General features: G+C 37.8%; 1 protein-coding gene across 3 annotated transcripts in view; it reads right to left on the bottom strand.

Moving 5' to 3' along the window:
- The window catches only part of NOX4 (NADPH oxidase 4), a 184,812-nt gene that overhangs the window by 66,113 nt on the left and 104,812 nt on the right, over window positions 1–13,887 (bottom strand). For all 3 annotated transcript variants that reach the window (XR_014066487.1, XM_081533349.1, XM_081533348.1), the window contains exon 12: window positions 9,598–9,658. Coding sequence is in view for 2 of the 3 variants with exons in the window: in XM_081533349.1 (XP_081389475.1) it covers window positions 9,598–9,658 (61 nt within the window). In the remaining variant the exon portion in view is untranslated. The remainder of the gene's footprint in view (window positions 1–9,597; window positions 9,659–13,887) is intronic.

Raw genomic sequence — 13,887 nt, forward strand, 5'->3', positions numbered from 1 at the left:
TACTAGGTGCCTATGTGGGTAGGGGTGGGAGAGGTGGTGGAGAGTACTGCGGCCATATGGATCAGGATTCCATAAGAGGGGGAAGCAGCAAGGGAAACAAGAGTGACAGGAAAGCCAAGGGCACTGTTGTGCAGGGAAGAAAAAAATTCAATCAAGACGAGAGGTAGGTCAGGGACTGTGCAAGGAGGCCTTTCCAGGCCATTGGAAGGATTTTTTTCTTTTTTTTTTGCTTTATCCTAGGAGCAAGGGAAGCTATTAATGTGTTTAAAGCAAAAGCAGGGATTTAATTGGATTCGTGCTTTGAAGTTTCTATGGTTACAGTGCAGAGAATGGATTGGAGGTGACAGCTATAGTGAATTTAATCAGGAATGGACCAGTGCTGGTGAAATCCAACTCCCCACCTGCTTAAGAGCTAATCTGAAGAAGTGGACCATGCCTGAAAAACACTCACAATCATTCTGACTTGTCTCACTTTAAATTTTGGACCACATATCTCAGGCTGCTCAAAAGGGCCATCATGCTTCACTCATCAATTTACTACTTCAAATGACACACTACACTTTCTTCCTTCTCCGCAAGATTCAAAGTACTCCCCACTTCCTCATTCTCAGAAACAACCTTACTATTTATTTCACCAAGAACACGGAAGGAATCAGAAGAGAAATCCCATCCCACTCACTTCAATCAGAAGAGATGCTCTATAACCATCTTCTCTGTCTTCCTGTAAAGCATGAACTTGCCCAGATGCATTGTCAGAGGTCAGCTCTTCCACTTGTACAGTGGAATCCAGTTCTCTTAGAATCCATCAGGAGACCCTTTTGGACTTTGCTTCTGAAATTATACCCTCTAACTCTCCAGCACTATCAATATTTACATCTCTCAGTTCAGTTCAGTTGCTTAGTTGAGCCCAACTCTGCAAACTCAAGGTGCACGCCAGGCTTCCCTGTCCATCACCAACTCCCAGAGCTTGCTCAAATTCATGTCCATCGAGTCGGTGATGCCATCTAACCATCTCACTCTCTGTCATCCCCTTCTCTTCCTGCCTTCAATCTTTCCCAGCATCAGGGTCTTTTCTAACGAGTCAGCCCTTCACATCAGGTGGCCAAAGTATTGGAGCTTCAGCATCAGTCCTTCCAATGAATATTCAGGGTTGATTTCCTTTAGGATGGACTGGTTTGATCTCCTTGCAGTCCAAGGGACTCTCAAGAGTCGTCTCCAACACTACAGTTCAAAAGCATCAATCACGAAGCTTCCACAAGACTCTTACCCTTATATTTCCATCTCTACTTCTATCTTATTTTTCATATTGTCCTCAGGCTTATATAAATATAAATGTTCACATTCCATATATGTACATATTATATATATATGTGTGTGTGTGTGTGTATATATATATATATATATATATATATATATATATATATATATAAATTGGGCTTCCCAGGTGGTGCTAGTGGTAAAAGAAACTGCCTTTCAATGCAGGAGACATAAGAGATGTGGGTTAGATTCCTGAGTCAGGAAGATCCCTTGGAGAAGGAATGGCAACCCATTGCAGTATTCTTGCCTGGAAAATTCCATGGACAGAGGAGCCTGGCGGGCTACAACCCATAGGGCCACAAAGAGTCGGACACGATGAAGAAACTTAGCATGCATATATATAAGCAGATAGAAATGCATACATTTATTTTATACTCACTCTAAACTTATATCCACCTTCTCCCTATGTCTTCCCCCCATTCAACTACTGCCCTATTTCTTTACTTCATTTTACACCCAAACTCCTTAGAATTTGTCCAGTGATATGCTGACAAATATTTAATAGCCAGGTCTTAAAAAATTTTCTAACCCCTACTTTATGGTATTTGTCAATTTCTATGGAATGAATTGTCAGATTGTGGATGACTTAAAGCTATGAAACTTGACTTCACTGAATGCAGAGTTGGAAAAGAAGCACCCAATAACCCAGTGAGCTCATAGGAGCTGACTCCAACACAGCAGATTTGTCTCTACTTACCATCTCCAGTTCTTCGCTTCTATTCTTATCTTCTCTTTCCAGCATTCCATTAAATCACGATTCCTAAGGTCATTAGTTCAGCCCTCATTTTATTCCACTTTTCAGCAGCATTTGTCCCAATTGGTTCATTCCTCTCTTTTCAAACACTGTCCTGTGGTGTCCAGGGCTCAGACTTGCCCCAGGTTCCTCTTCTCCTTCAGTGACCACTCTTTCTTAATCACCTTTGCTAAGCTCAATATGTTGATATGTCTCAGGGCTTAGTTAGATTTCTTCTCTATACACATTTCTTAAACTAGTTGCTCTTGATCAAGAATACCACCTCTTACAGGCAGTTTTGAGAGCTCATGAAGGCAACCTGAATTTCACAGTGATGACATATTACTGACATTTACAGAGTAGAGGTCAGAAACAGCAAACATCCTGCAATTTGTGGAGAATACTCTGCAACAAGAAATTGTCACACCCCCATATGCTTTCACCCCACTCCAGTACTCTTGCCTGGAAAATCCCATGGGCAGAGGAGCCTGGTAGGCTACAGTCCATGGGGTTGCTAAGAGTCGGACACGACTGAGCAACTTCACTTTCACTTCACTTGCATGCACTGGAGAAGTAAATGGCAACCCACTCCAGTATTCTTGCCTGGAGAATCCCAGGGACGAGGAAGCCTGGTAGGCTTCCACCTATGGGGTTGCACAGAGTCGGACACGACTGAAGTGACTTAGCAGCATATGCTTTCAAATGACTTTCTGGACTTTCATGTAAATGAAAAAACTCATTTATAATTAGAAAAAATGCAAAATTTTGCATGATTTAAATATACACTGGGATTTCTAGGATTGTAACCACAGTAAAAACTAAAATAATATTGTACTCTATTGTGTTTAGAACTTAATCAAAAGATGTTTACCATTTTGAAAGCACACCACATAAAGAAACTGGGTCTCAACAGTATTTGGCACTGGGAGCCTGCACTTGGAATTGTCTTATTCATGATCATTTTGTATGTGGCTATAAGTCACCTATTTCATTTTGACTTCTAGTGTAGTCATGCCTAAAAATTTAAATATTGAATGTAAATCATTTACTATAAATTATTTACACAGCTCCTTTATACTAAGGTTAGAACATTTTATTGATTTTTTTATAAATCATTTGTCTATATAATATATGTACATTTAATTTTAAGAATGTAAAGTGGCATATAAGCTGTTACAAAACATGATGCTGGATAATAATTGAGAATTACTGCCCTAGGTGATCCTGACCAGCTTCAAGGACTTAAATCTATGAAGGTACTAATGGTTTCCAAGTTTAGATCTCTAGCTTAGAACTCTCAAATTTAAAATGTATGGAACTGAACTTTCAATGTCTACTCTTATCCTCCCAGTATGCCACAGTGTTCTTTATCTTAACTTAAGGAAACTGAAAACCTTTGCATTATATACAGTTTACAGCTTTTTTACAACCCACCCCCAAAGGATCCACAAAACTTGAAAGATACACCTTCAAGATCCATCCACTTCTCAAGCTCCAGTCTCTATCACCCTGTGCGTAACTAGCATTTCTTCAGTCTAGACGTCAGCAAGAGCTTCTCTCTTATCTCCTGACTTCCACTCTTGCCCACCCCATCATATTCTTTTTCACCACTTTAAAATATGAGTCATACTCTAATCAAAATCCTCCAATGAGTCTCCATAACATTTATAATAAAAACCGAAGCCTGCAAATGTCTATCATATCCAGTCTATGGGCATTTCTCAGACTTTATTCCTTAAAACATTTCCACTCAGTTCCAGCAACACTGCACTTCTTACCGGTCCTTGGACACAAACACTTGACTGCCTAAGGACGTTTTCACTCCCTCTTCTCTCTCCCATATATCTATCACTCTCGCAGTGATTCAGTGCTCTGTTCAGAGAGGATCTGCCAACCTCCTGTAATAGTCTGGGTCCAGCCCAATCCAGGAAGGGTTCTGTATCATTTAAGTGGAAGGAATCTGAGATAGGGAACGAGCAACTCAGATGAATAAGAACTGGGAAGCCGTATTAAAGCTAGGGGAAAAATCCAAAGGGTAACAGGAAGATATTACCATCCATATACGAGCTGGTGGGACACCGTGGATAGGTGAAGCTACCAGAACCCATAAACTAGGGCCATATGGCAGGAGACAGAATCTCCACTGAGGCATCTCAAAATGATGTTACACCTCCTCCTCCATCAAAAAAGTTTGACCTGTTTTCTTTTTTTCCAACCTCTTTTCTACAGTGTTCAGAGGTATCACCATTTGCTTTTTCCTCCCTAAACACAAGTCTTTTTTTATTTTTGGAAAAAAATAAATTTGGCTTGCCAAACACTAGGTAAAGTGACTAGAACAAAATAATCATTCAGATGTAGGCTCCAAAATCATGCTTTTAATTCAATCAGATTAAAATCCAAGTCCTTCTGTAGCCCATAGAGTCTGACCCCGCCCCTACTCTCCTTTCTGATGTCATTTCCCACCACCATCATTCACTGACTGTATTCCAGCCCCACTGGGATCCTTGCCGTTCTCTGAATATCCAAAGTTACCCCCACCTCAGGGACTTTGCACTTACTGTCTTCTTTGTCTAAAGGTGTTTTTCCCTGAAATCCACCTGATGTATTCCCTCATCTACTTATCTATTCAGAAAGTCCATATCTCAAAGAGTACTACTTCCTATCTAAAATAGCACTACCACCCTTCACCATTCTCACTCCCTTACCTTTCTTTATTTTTCTCATTGCACTTATCACTATCTAACACACTACATATTGATTTGCTTTTTTGTTTCTGGGAGGTCTCTGTTAACTAGAACATAGTCTCAATGAGAGCAGGGATCTTGTCTATTTTGGTCAATGTTGTATCTATAGAACCTAGAGCAGCATCTGGCATAAACTAAATGTTTAATAAATACTTATTAGCCAAAATTTACAAGTAGTTTAAGTGCTGTCTTCCACAAATGACTAACCATTATAATTTAATAGTCGTAGAAACAACAAAAGCATACTTCTAGTCACTACAGATCGCTTCTTTTGGCAGGTCCTTCAACAGGAGTACTTTTATTGTTTTGAATTTTGCAACAACCAAAGCTATGCACAGATATATTTAGGGTAGGGTAGATGTCATAATTTTTCCAGAAAGTCATTATAAAATAATAACATTATTATAATTTAGAGTAGTCATAATCTGTCAAGAGGCTCCCCCAAATGAAAAAAAAATACTTAGAATATACTATACATATTCTGTTTTAATCTTTTCAAAACCAATTATCTAGATGAAGAAGTATAAAACATGCCTGGCTAATATGAGTAGAAAAAAAACAGAGACAGACAGTTATCACCTCTTTCCTGGACCAGTCTCTAACGAGATCGCTAAGATTATGGTAGTGTAAGTGTCAATGTGTCATGTGAACAAGGCAAATCCAAAATGTTACATGGCCCTGTTTTCCCACTTTCAATCCTCAAGTTAACCATATCTTTAGATTGCAGCAAGGTTGACAAATAGACACTATGGGAATTGATAACTAAGATTCAAGGAAAAACCATTATGTGATATACACAACTGGCCTTTTGTTGGATGTCTATCCAATTATCATAAATCCATTAGTTACTGAATGGAACAATGACAAGATTTTCAGATTAATTACATGTGGATATTTGGTATAATGTTTTATAGTAAAACTCAAATCTCTCTAGAGTAACCTGCTACTTAAACCATTAAAATAACCAATGGTGAGACATTATCCAGTAGTAATGATACCTAATGAAGAAGGTAAAAAAAAATATATTTGGGACTATGAGAATGATAATCATACCAACTGGCAATCAAAATGTAACCATACACTTGAAATTGGAAAGCAGGACTGATTCCAGAAAAGCAACAGTTATTAATTAAGTTCAAAGAGAAATCTCCTCAGATAATTCACTCCACCCCTCTATCATCATCATTTTAAGGAAAAACCTGAATTGCAGAATTAAAGAGGTTTGAAGAGTCTTCTAAACTTAATGAATCTTTCACATACTTAAGAGATGCAACTAGCATGCATACTCAGTCGCTTCAGTCCTGTCTGACTCTTTGCGACACTATGGACTGTAGCCCGCCAGGCTCCTCTGTCCATGGGATTCTCCAAGCAAGAATACTGGAGCGGGTTGCCAAGCCATCCTCCACAGGAACTTCCCAACCCAGGGACTGACCCCGCCTCTCTGTGTCACCTACATTGCAGGCGGATTCTTTACCACTGAGCCACTGAGGAAGCTCCAAAAGCTAAACAACAAATACAAAACTTTGTTGCCTTTGTTGCCTTGTCCTGTGCTATATAGCTGCTTCGTTACTTCTTGGGTACTCTTATAGATGGGTGTAGTGGATTAGATTTAGATTAGACACATGAAGTGGTACTAAATCTGTTCTTTAGACCTGCCTAGGCAGAACATATCGGGTTTTCCTGATAGTTCAGTGGGTAAAGAATCCACCTGCAAGGCAAGAGACCCTGGTTCGATTTCTGGGTCGGAAAGATATGCTGGAGAAGGGACAGGATACCCACTCCAGTATTCTTGGGCTTCCTTTGTGGCTCAGCAGGCAGAACATATTTCAGGGAAGAACTAGTCACAGTAAAATATTTTTCAGTAAGTTTAAAAAGTAAACCTCTGTTATTCAACTTCTTAATCATCTCTTTGGTATATTTTCTATACCTACTGCTTTTAATATGGAGTAATACATAATAATCAATTCTTTTAGAATAAAAATCAATAATCCTTGATTTCAGCAATGCCCTTCCCATTTTCCTTCCATAATTATTTTTATAAGACAGCTAAAACATTTTCTGAACTAAAGTGGCAGGGGCAGAATTAGTGGTTCTCTGCATGAATGCCTGACATTTTCCCCCAAATCGACAAATATTTATAGTCAACAACCAATAAAGTCTGTTAATTGAAAAGCATCTAACTGGAACTGAACTCTCTGAAGAGATTGAGCTTGTTTCTCCCTCCATGGCACTGTACATTAAAAAAGAGGATAAAATTAAAACTATTAAGAACTCCTAATAGAAAAAATTAAAATAAATCTTGAGATAATGACAATAGAAAATAACTTTATGAAGAAACTCAGTAACAATAGCTAGTAATAAGCCATTACCATTACTTTCTCCTTACCCTGGTGAATTCAATTATGACTTCATTGCACTTGTTTCCCTTCAGATATAGAACTCTATCGATTATTATTCACTGCTAAAGTTAATTCTTACTATATTGGGATTCTTACCAGAGAAGAATTTCATTCATTTTTTATTTGTCAAACAGTGCAAAAAAAAAACTTTAATTATATCAACTGGTTCTGGGATTATGGGAATTACTATTTCTATATAGCATAAGTATCCTTCTCACAATGAACTACCATAATCTCTTTTGAAAGCTATCAAGTAAATAATATGAACTGAAGCCTGATTTTTTCATAATTCCAAATAGGTCATCACTGCTCAAATATCTTTGGATTAGATTCGTCATCTGCCCATTAAATCTTATGTTGCATATTTTCCCCATTCTCTTCTCATCTCCAGTTCCAAGATGACTGCTCTTTCTATAGACAAAGAATTTTATACACACTATTATTTTTAAGTGTATCACACAAACTTTTTCAACCTACTCTTCTAGAATACCCCTTCTCTATTACAAAAAATCTTGTCCTTTCCTGCTTCTTACAATAACTAGTCCCCCTTTCTAATACTAACTTCTTAAAGTTAGTATTTATTTGCTCACAAATACACCCTCAGTTTCTAGCCTCACTCCTCCACTGATTTCTTCTTCTCTGCCTCCCAGGACCAACATCTCCCTTGATCCCAACCCTAGCAAGTTATCAGCACCATGTTCACTATGGTGCTTCCGATCCTTCAAATGTTACCTCACATCTCTAAGCTATTGTAACACCGTCAAGGCATTCAAGATCTGTACCACGTTGACTCTAAATGGTTTTACCATACTACTCCCCAAAACATGATCTTTACTTCTGATAGCCTTATTTAAGAAACTTACCTTTCTTAAATAAGGGCAAATTTACCTTCCCTGATTTTTGACAGTGCTGTGGGTCACATTCTTTCTTCACCTGCCTGATTCTCAAGTTGTGCTTACATTCTATCTTCTCTGTGAAGCTTCTCTTATGGCCCTAGATCACACTGACTCTGCCTTTTTCTGATTCCCTATAGTTTTCACAAACCAACTCCTAGTTCAGGACTTAATTTAAAAATTACCCTTTATTTACATTTGCATCCTTTCCTTTGAGAAATCAAAATGAACAATCAGCCAACAAGTTACCATTTACTGATCACTCTAACTTGTCAGTCACTCTGTTGGGCCAAGGGAATATAAGAATGAATAGTATTTCTTTTATTTACTCACAGCTCTTAATACAATGCACCTTTCAGATAATAATAAAAAAAAATCAATAAAAGAGCAAAATATGATCAACAGATTGGCTATTATAAATGACCACCATTCCAAAGATGCTATAAAGTTGTGATATATATATATATATATATATATATATATATATATATATATATATATATATATATACACACACACACATACACACACACAGATAATTCCATGCAAAAGTTCATGCAGGAACCAGATTTGTGTGATTGCAAATTAAAAGACGCTTGCTACTTGGAAGAAAAGTTATGACCAACCTAGACAGCATATTAAAAAGCAGAGACATTATTTTGCCAACAAAGGTCCATCTAGTCAAAGCTATGGTTTTTCCAGTAGGCATGTATGGATGTGAGAGATGGACTATAAAAAAAGCTGAGTGCTGAAGAATTGATGCTTTTGAACTGTGGTGTTGGAGAAGACTCTTGAGAGTCCCTCGGACAGCAAGGAGATCCAACCAGTCCATCCTAAAGGAAATCAGTCCTAAATATTCACTAGAAGGACTGATGCTGAAGCTGAAACTCTAATACTTTGGCCACCTGATGCGAAGAACTGACTCATTGGAAAAGACCCTGATGCTGGGAAAGATTGAAGGCGGGAGGAGAAGGGGACGACAGAGGATGAGATGGCTGGATGGTATCACTGACGCAGTGGACATGAGTTTGAGTAAACTCCAGGAGTTGGTGATGGACAGGGAGGCCTGGTGTGCTACAGTCCATGGGCTTGCAAAGAGTCAGACACGACTGAGTGACTGAACTGAACTGAATTGAATCCTAGGTGTTGAATATTTTGAAAGTAAATACACTAATTTTAAAATCACATTTACTAAAACATACATTTCAGTGTTCTCACTATTGCCAGTACATCTGACAAGCAGGTAGAAATCTATGATTTATAATCACATAAACAACACACTATTAATTACTGATATCCAAGGTATTCCCATTCCAAAAACACATCTTACAAGGAAAAAAAAAAACACTTGAATATCAAAAATGTACAAGCAAAGAAGGAAAACAAAACAACAGCTTGAGAACATACACACATTTCTAAACATGTTGGTTGTTCCATTACTTAAACATTAAAATTACTGTATGATCTACTATTTTCAAAGCATATATTTTAAAACGTTATGTTCCACATACCTGTCCAGTCTCCTACTATCTTAAGGTGGACCCCAAATGTTGCTTTGGTTTCAGTAGGGCACTAAAAAAATAAATAAATACTGGAATCAATTCTGAATAATAATTATGTATTACCAGACTGTGATTCAATTACTACTTTTATTCTCATAGCATATCTCCAAAATCAATAGAAAATAGAAACGAATGGACTAAAAATCTATACAGATCCTCATTAGTAGGGGAAAAAATAAAGCAATGCCAAGCAGTCAATAAGACAATACCCATTTTCTAAAAACCCATACATATTTATATAAAACAAACAATATACATAGTCTAAAACTGCTAGTGTATCTAATCATAAATCTTGTTTAAGTATCCTCTGAGTTAAAATATTTATGAGGACACAGCTTTTAACCGCAAAGGAAGAAATGGAGACTAATGATTTTAGTGTCTTTTTCTTCACAGACATTATTATATACTTCGCATCCTAATAAATTCCAGTGAAATGAAAAAAAATTTATCATCGTGACCTGAAGTGATTATGTCCAGTGAAGGAACTCCTACTGAAAGAGTTTTATTTCATTCTCTCCCTTAATTCTCAAAAAAATCTAGGGTAAAATGATAAGGGTACCTGGAAAAGGGAGTGAACTGTGGTACTGGAGGTAAGAAAAAGTATCTGTGGCCCCATGTTTAGGAAATATAGAAAATAGCCACATAGCAAAAATGAGAGAATAATTGTCAGTTCACAATAAGAAAATGAGGAATCTCCTTTTTTTGTGTGTGTGTGCTTTTTTTTTTTTAATAAATGTATTTATTTTAGTTGGGGGCCAGTTACTTTACAATATTGTAATAGTTTTTGCCATACATTGACATGAATCAGCCATGGGTTTACACGTGTTCCCCCTCCTGGACCCCACACCCACCTCCCTCCCCATCCCATCCCTCCGGGTCATCCCATTGCCCCGGCCCTGAGCCTTTGTCTCATGCATCGAACATGGAATGGTGTTCTGTTTCACATATGATAATATACATGTTTCAATGCTATTCTCCCAGAACGTCCCACCCTCACCTTCTCCCTCAGAGTCCATAAAATTGCTCTATGCATCTGTGTCTCTTATTCTGTCTCGCACATAGGGTTATCGTTACCATCTTTCAAATTCCATATATATGCATTAGTATACTGTATTGGTGTTTTTCTTTCTGACTTACTTCACTCTGTATAATGGGCTCCAGTTTCATCCATCTCAGTAGAACCGATTCAAATGTATTTTTTAATGGCTGAGTAATATTCCATTGTGTATATGTACCACAGCTTCCTTATCCATTCGTCTGCTGATGGACATCTAGGTTGCTTCCATGTCCTGGCTATTGTAAACAGTGCTGCAATGAACATTGGGGTACACGCGTCTCTTTCAATTCTGGTTTCTTCGGTGTGTATGCCCAGCAGTGGGATTGCTGGGTCATATGGCAGTTCTATTCCCAGTTTTTTAAGCAATCTCCACACTGTTCTCCATAGTGGCTGTACTAGTTTGCATTCCCACCAACAGTGTAAGAGGGTTCCCTTTTCTCCACACCCTCTCCAGCATTTATTGCTTGTAGACTTTTGGAAAGCAGCCATTCTGACTGGTGTGAAATGATACCTCATTGTGGTTTTGATTTGCATTTCTCTACTAATGAGTGATGTTGAGCATCTTTTCATGTGTTTGTTAGCCATCTGTATATCTTCTTTGGAGAAATGTCTGTTTAGTTCTTTGGCCCATTTTTTGATTGGGTCGTTTATTTTTCTGGAATTGAGCTTCAGTAGTTGCTTGTATATTTTTGAGATTAATTGTTTGTCTGTTGCTTCGTTTGCTATTATTTTCTCCCATTCTGATGGCTGTCTTTACACCTTGCTTATAGTTTCCTTTGTTGTGCAAAAGCTTTTAATTTTAATTAGGTCCCATTTGTTTATTTTTGCTTAATGTCCAATATTCTGGGAGGTGGGTCATGGAGGATCCTGCTGTGATTTATGTCAGAGAGTGTTTTGCCTATGTTCTCCTCTAGGAGTTTTATAGTTTCTGGTCTTACGTTTAGATCTTTAATCCATTTTGAGTTTATTTTTGTGTATGGTGTTAGGAAGTGTTCTAGTTTCATTCTTTTACAAGTGGTTGACCAGTTTTCCCAGCACCACTTGTTAAAGAGATTGTCTTTTCTCCATTGTATATTCTTGCCTCCTTTGTCGAAGATAAGGTGTCCATAGGTGCGTGGGTTTATCTCTGGGCTTTCTATTTTGTTCCATTGATCTATATTTCTATCTTTGTGCTAGTACCATACTGTCTTGATGACTGTGGCTTTGTAGTAGGAGGAATCTCCTTTTAAGAATCCCAATCTCGTTCCACAATTCTAAAATTCAAAAATTCTCAAAAATGAGTTTTTTTTTTTAATGACCCATTTGGTGGTACTATCCAACTGAGTTGATGGGAAGGTAATGATGCGAGATTAATGATTCCTAATGAAATACCCATTTGTTTAAGAATGCTGCCTCATATCCTGTTAAAGATCTTATGTAATATATTAAATATGTATACTTTTTATTTTTCAAAAAGCCTCAAAATTCTGAAATCTGAAAATACATCTAACATAAGAGTTATGGGTAAGGGGTCCTGTGCATGTGACTATACTGTGTTCACTGAGTACCATGAGCCAAAGGCACTGCCAAGTTCATTTCTCAAAGCTCATGATAACCCTGGTAAGTTGTCTTTTATAGTTAATAAAACTGAGTAGAGTAGATCCAAGACAGAGTTTGGATCCAGGTCTCTCCGACTACACAGTTCTTAACTGCGGCAGGCCGCTGTCTCCACTAAAACAAAGATATGGAGAGTGGGTAAGAATTGTATGAGAAATCAAATGGAGTAGAAGGAAAAGAAGGATTTGTTGAAGATGAGCAGAATCAATGTGTTGTTGTTTAGTCAATAAGTCCTGCCCAACTCTTTGTGACCCCACGGACTGTAGCCCAGCAGGCTCCTCTGTCCATGGGATTCCCAGGCAAGAATACCAGAGCAGGTTGCCATTTCCTTCTCCAGGGTATCTTCCCAACCCAGGGACTGAACACTGGTCTCCTGCGCTTCTCCTGCATTGCGGGTGAATTCTTTACAGCTGAGCTACTGGAGAAACCCTTAGAACCAATGTACAACAATATAAATTAAAGAAAAATATGGACTGAAGTTAAAGCACAGATAAAAGAAAATGGCAGTGGCTCTGAGGGCCCTGTTATATAGAATGGGTTACATGAAGCAAGTTGAAGATCCTCAATGAGCTGACTGTGCTGACCAATTAATAGGTCACATAAGGATGCTCTAAGGAAAAGAAATAAAGGAAGGTGAAGACACCATGGAGGTATGTAAGAACTCATCAAAGAAGAACGATAGATTGGAAGTCAGTGAAAACACTAAATAAATAGTTACGTATTCATCATCTGTTCATGACAAAATATAAACTAAAACGCACATGTTCAGGGTTGAGATCTATTGTAACATGGAATTTCCAAACCACAATTTCTAATAGGATTATTGCTACGAATGGTTGTTTAAAATATTGAAACACATCAAAATATTATAAAATTATACTATTTAAATATCATTGATACTATTAAAATGATCTTATTCTATTTATAATTTTGACTCTAATATTTAATTATTTAAATTACACTCTAGTTTTTAATAACTCCGATCAGTTTTGTCATTAGTAAATCTCCAAACAAAACGGTGTGGTCTGTAAAGACCACCCACCACTTTCGCCTCACACTACTTCATGCCGGCCAGAGCCTCTGTGGAGTAGACACTGTAGCCACCAGAAAGCAAGGCTCTCAGCAGAGTTCTAGGCTACCAATCTGATTGTCCACATGTCTCCTGATGTTTCCCTTGCTGTGAATTAAATCTCAGGTTATGAAAAGAAGACTTAAGCCAAGAAGACAGAACAGGGAGCAACAAAGTTAGTGTTTGTATGTCTGAGTACACATCTGGCTTGCTTTAACCTTATAATGTATTCTAAAGGAAATGTGCATTTTGCCAAATATTCACATCTCTGTTCTGTTCTTTCAGTGCAGACCCTGTGAATGGTAACTACATATGATTTTAACATTCCCTCGTGTCTTGTAGTAGCCTTTCAACCTCCCTCTTCTAAATGCTGGCCAAATGCATCAGGACAGCTTTAAAAGCTGGTCTAGTCGTGAGTAGAGGAAACTCAATATTGTTTCTCCCAAACTCTTGGGAATAATGCCTCTATAAATCACTGATACTTTCTAAAACTTGCTAGGAAATGAGAAGATAGATT

This window comes from Giraffa tippelskirchi, chromosome 10 (assembly GCF_054371585.1).
Source record: "Giraffa tippelskirchi isolate mGirTip1 chromosome 10, T2T-mGirTip1v1.2.pri, whole genome shotgun sequence".
In the NCBI taxonomy this organism is placed as follows: Eukaryota; Metazoa; Chordata; class Mammalia; order Artiodactyla; family Giraffidae; genus Giraffa; species Giraffa tippelskirchi.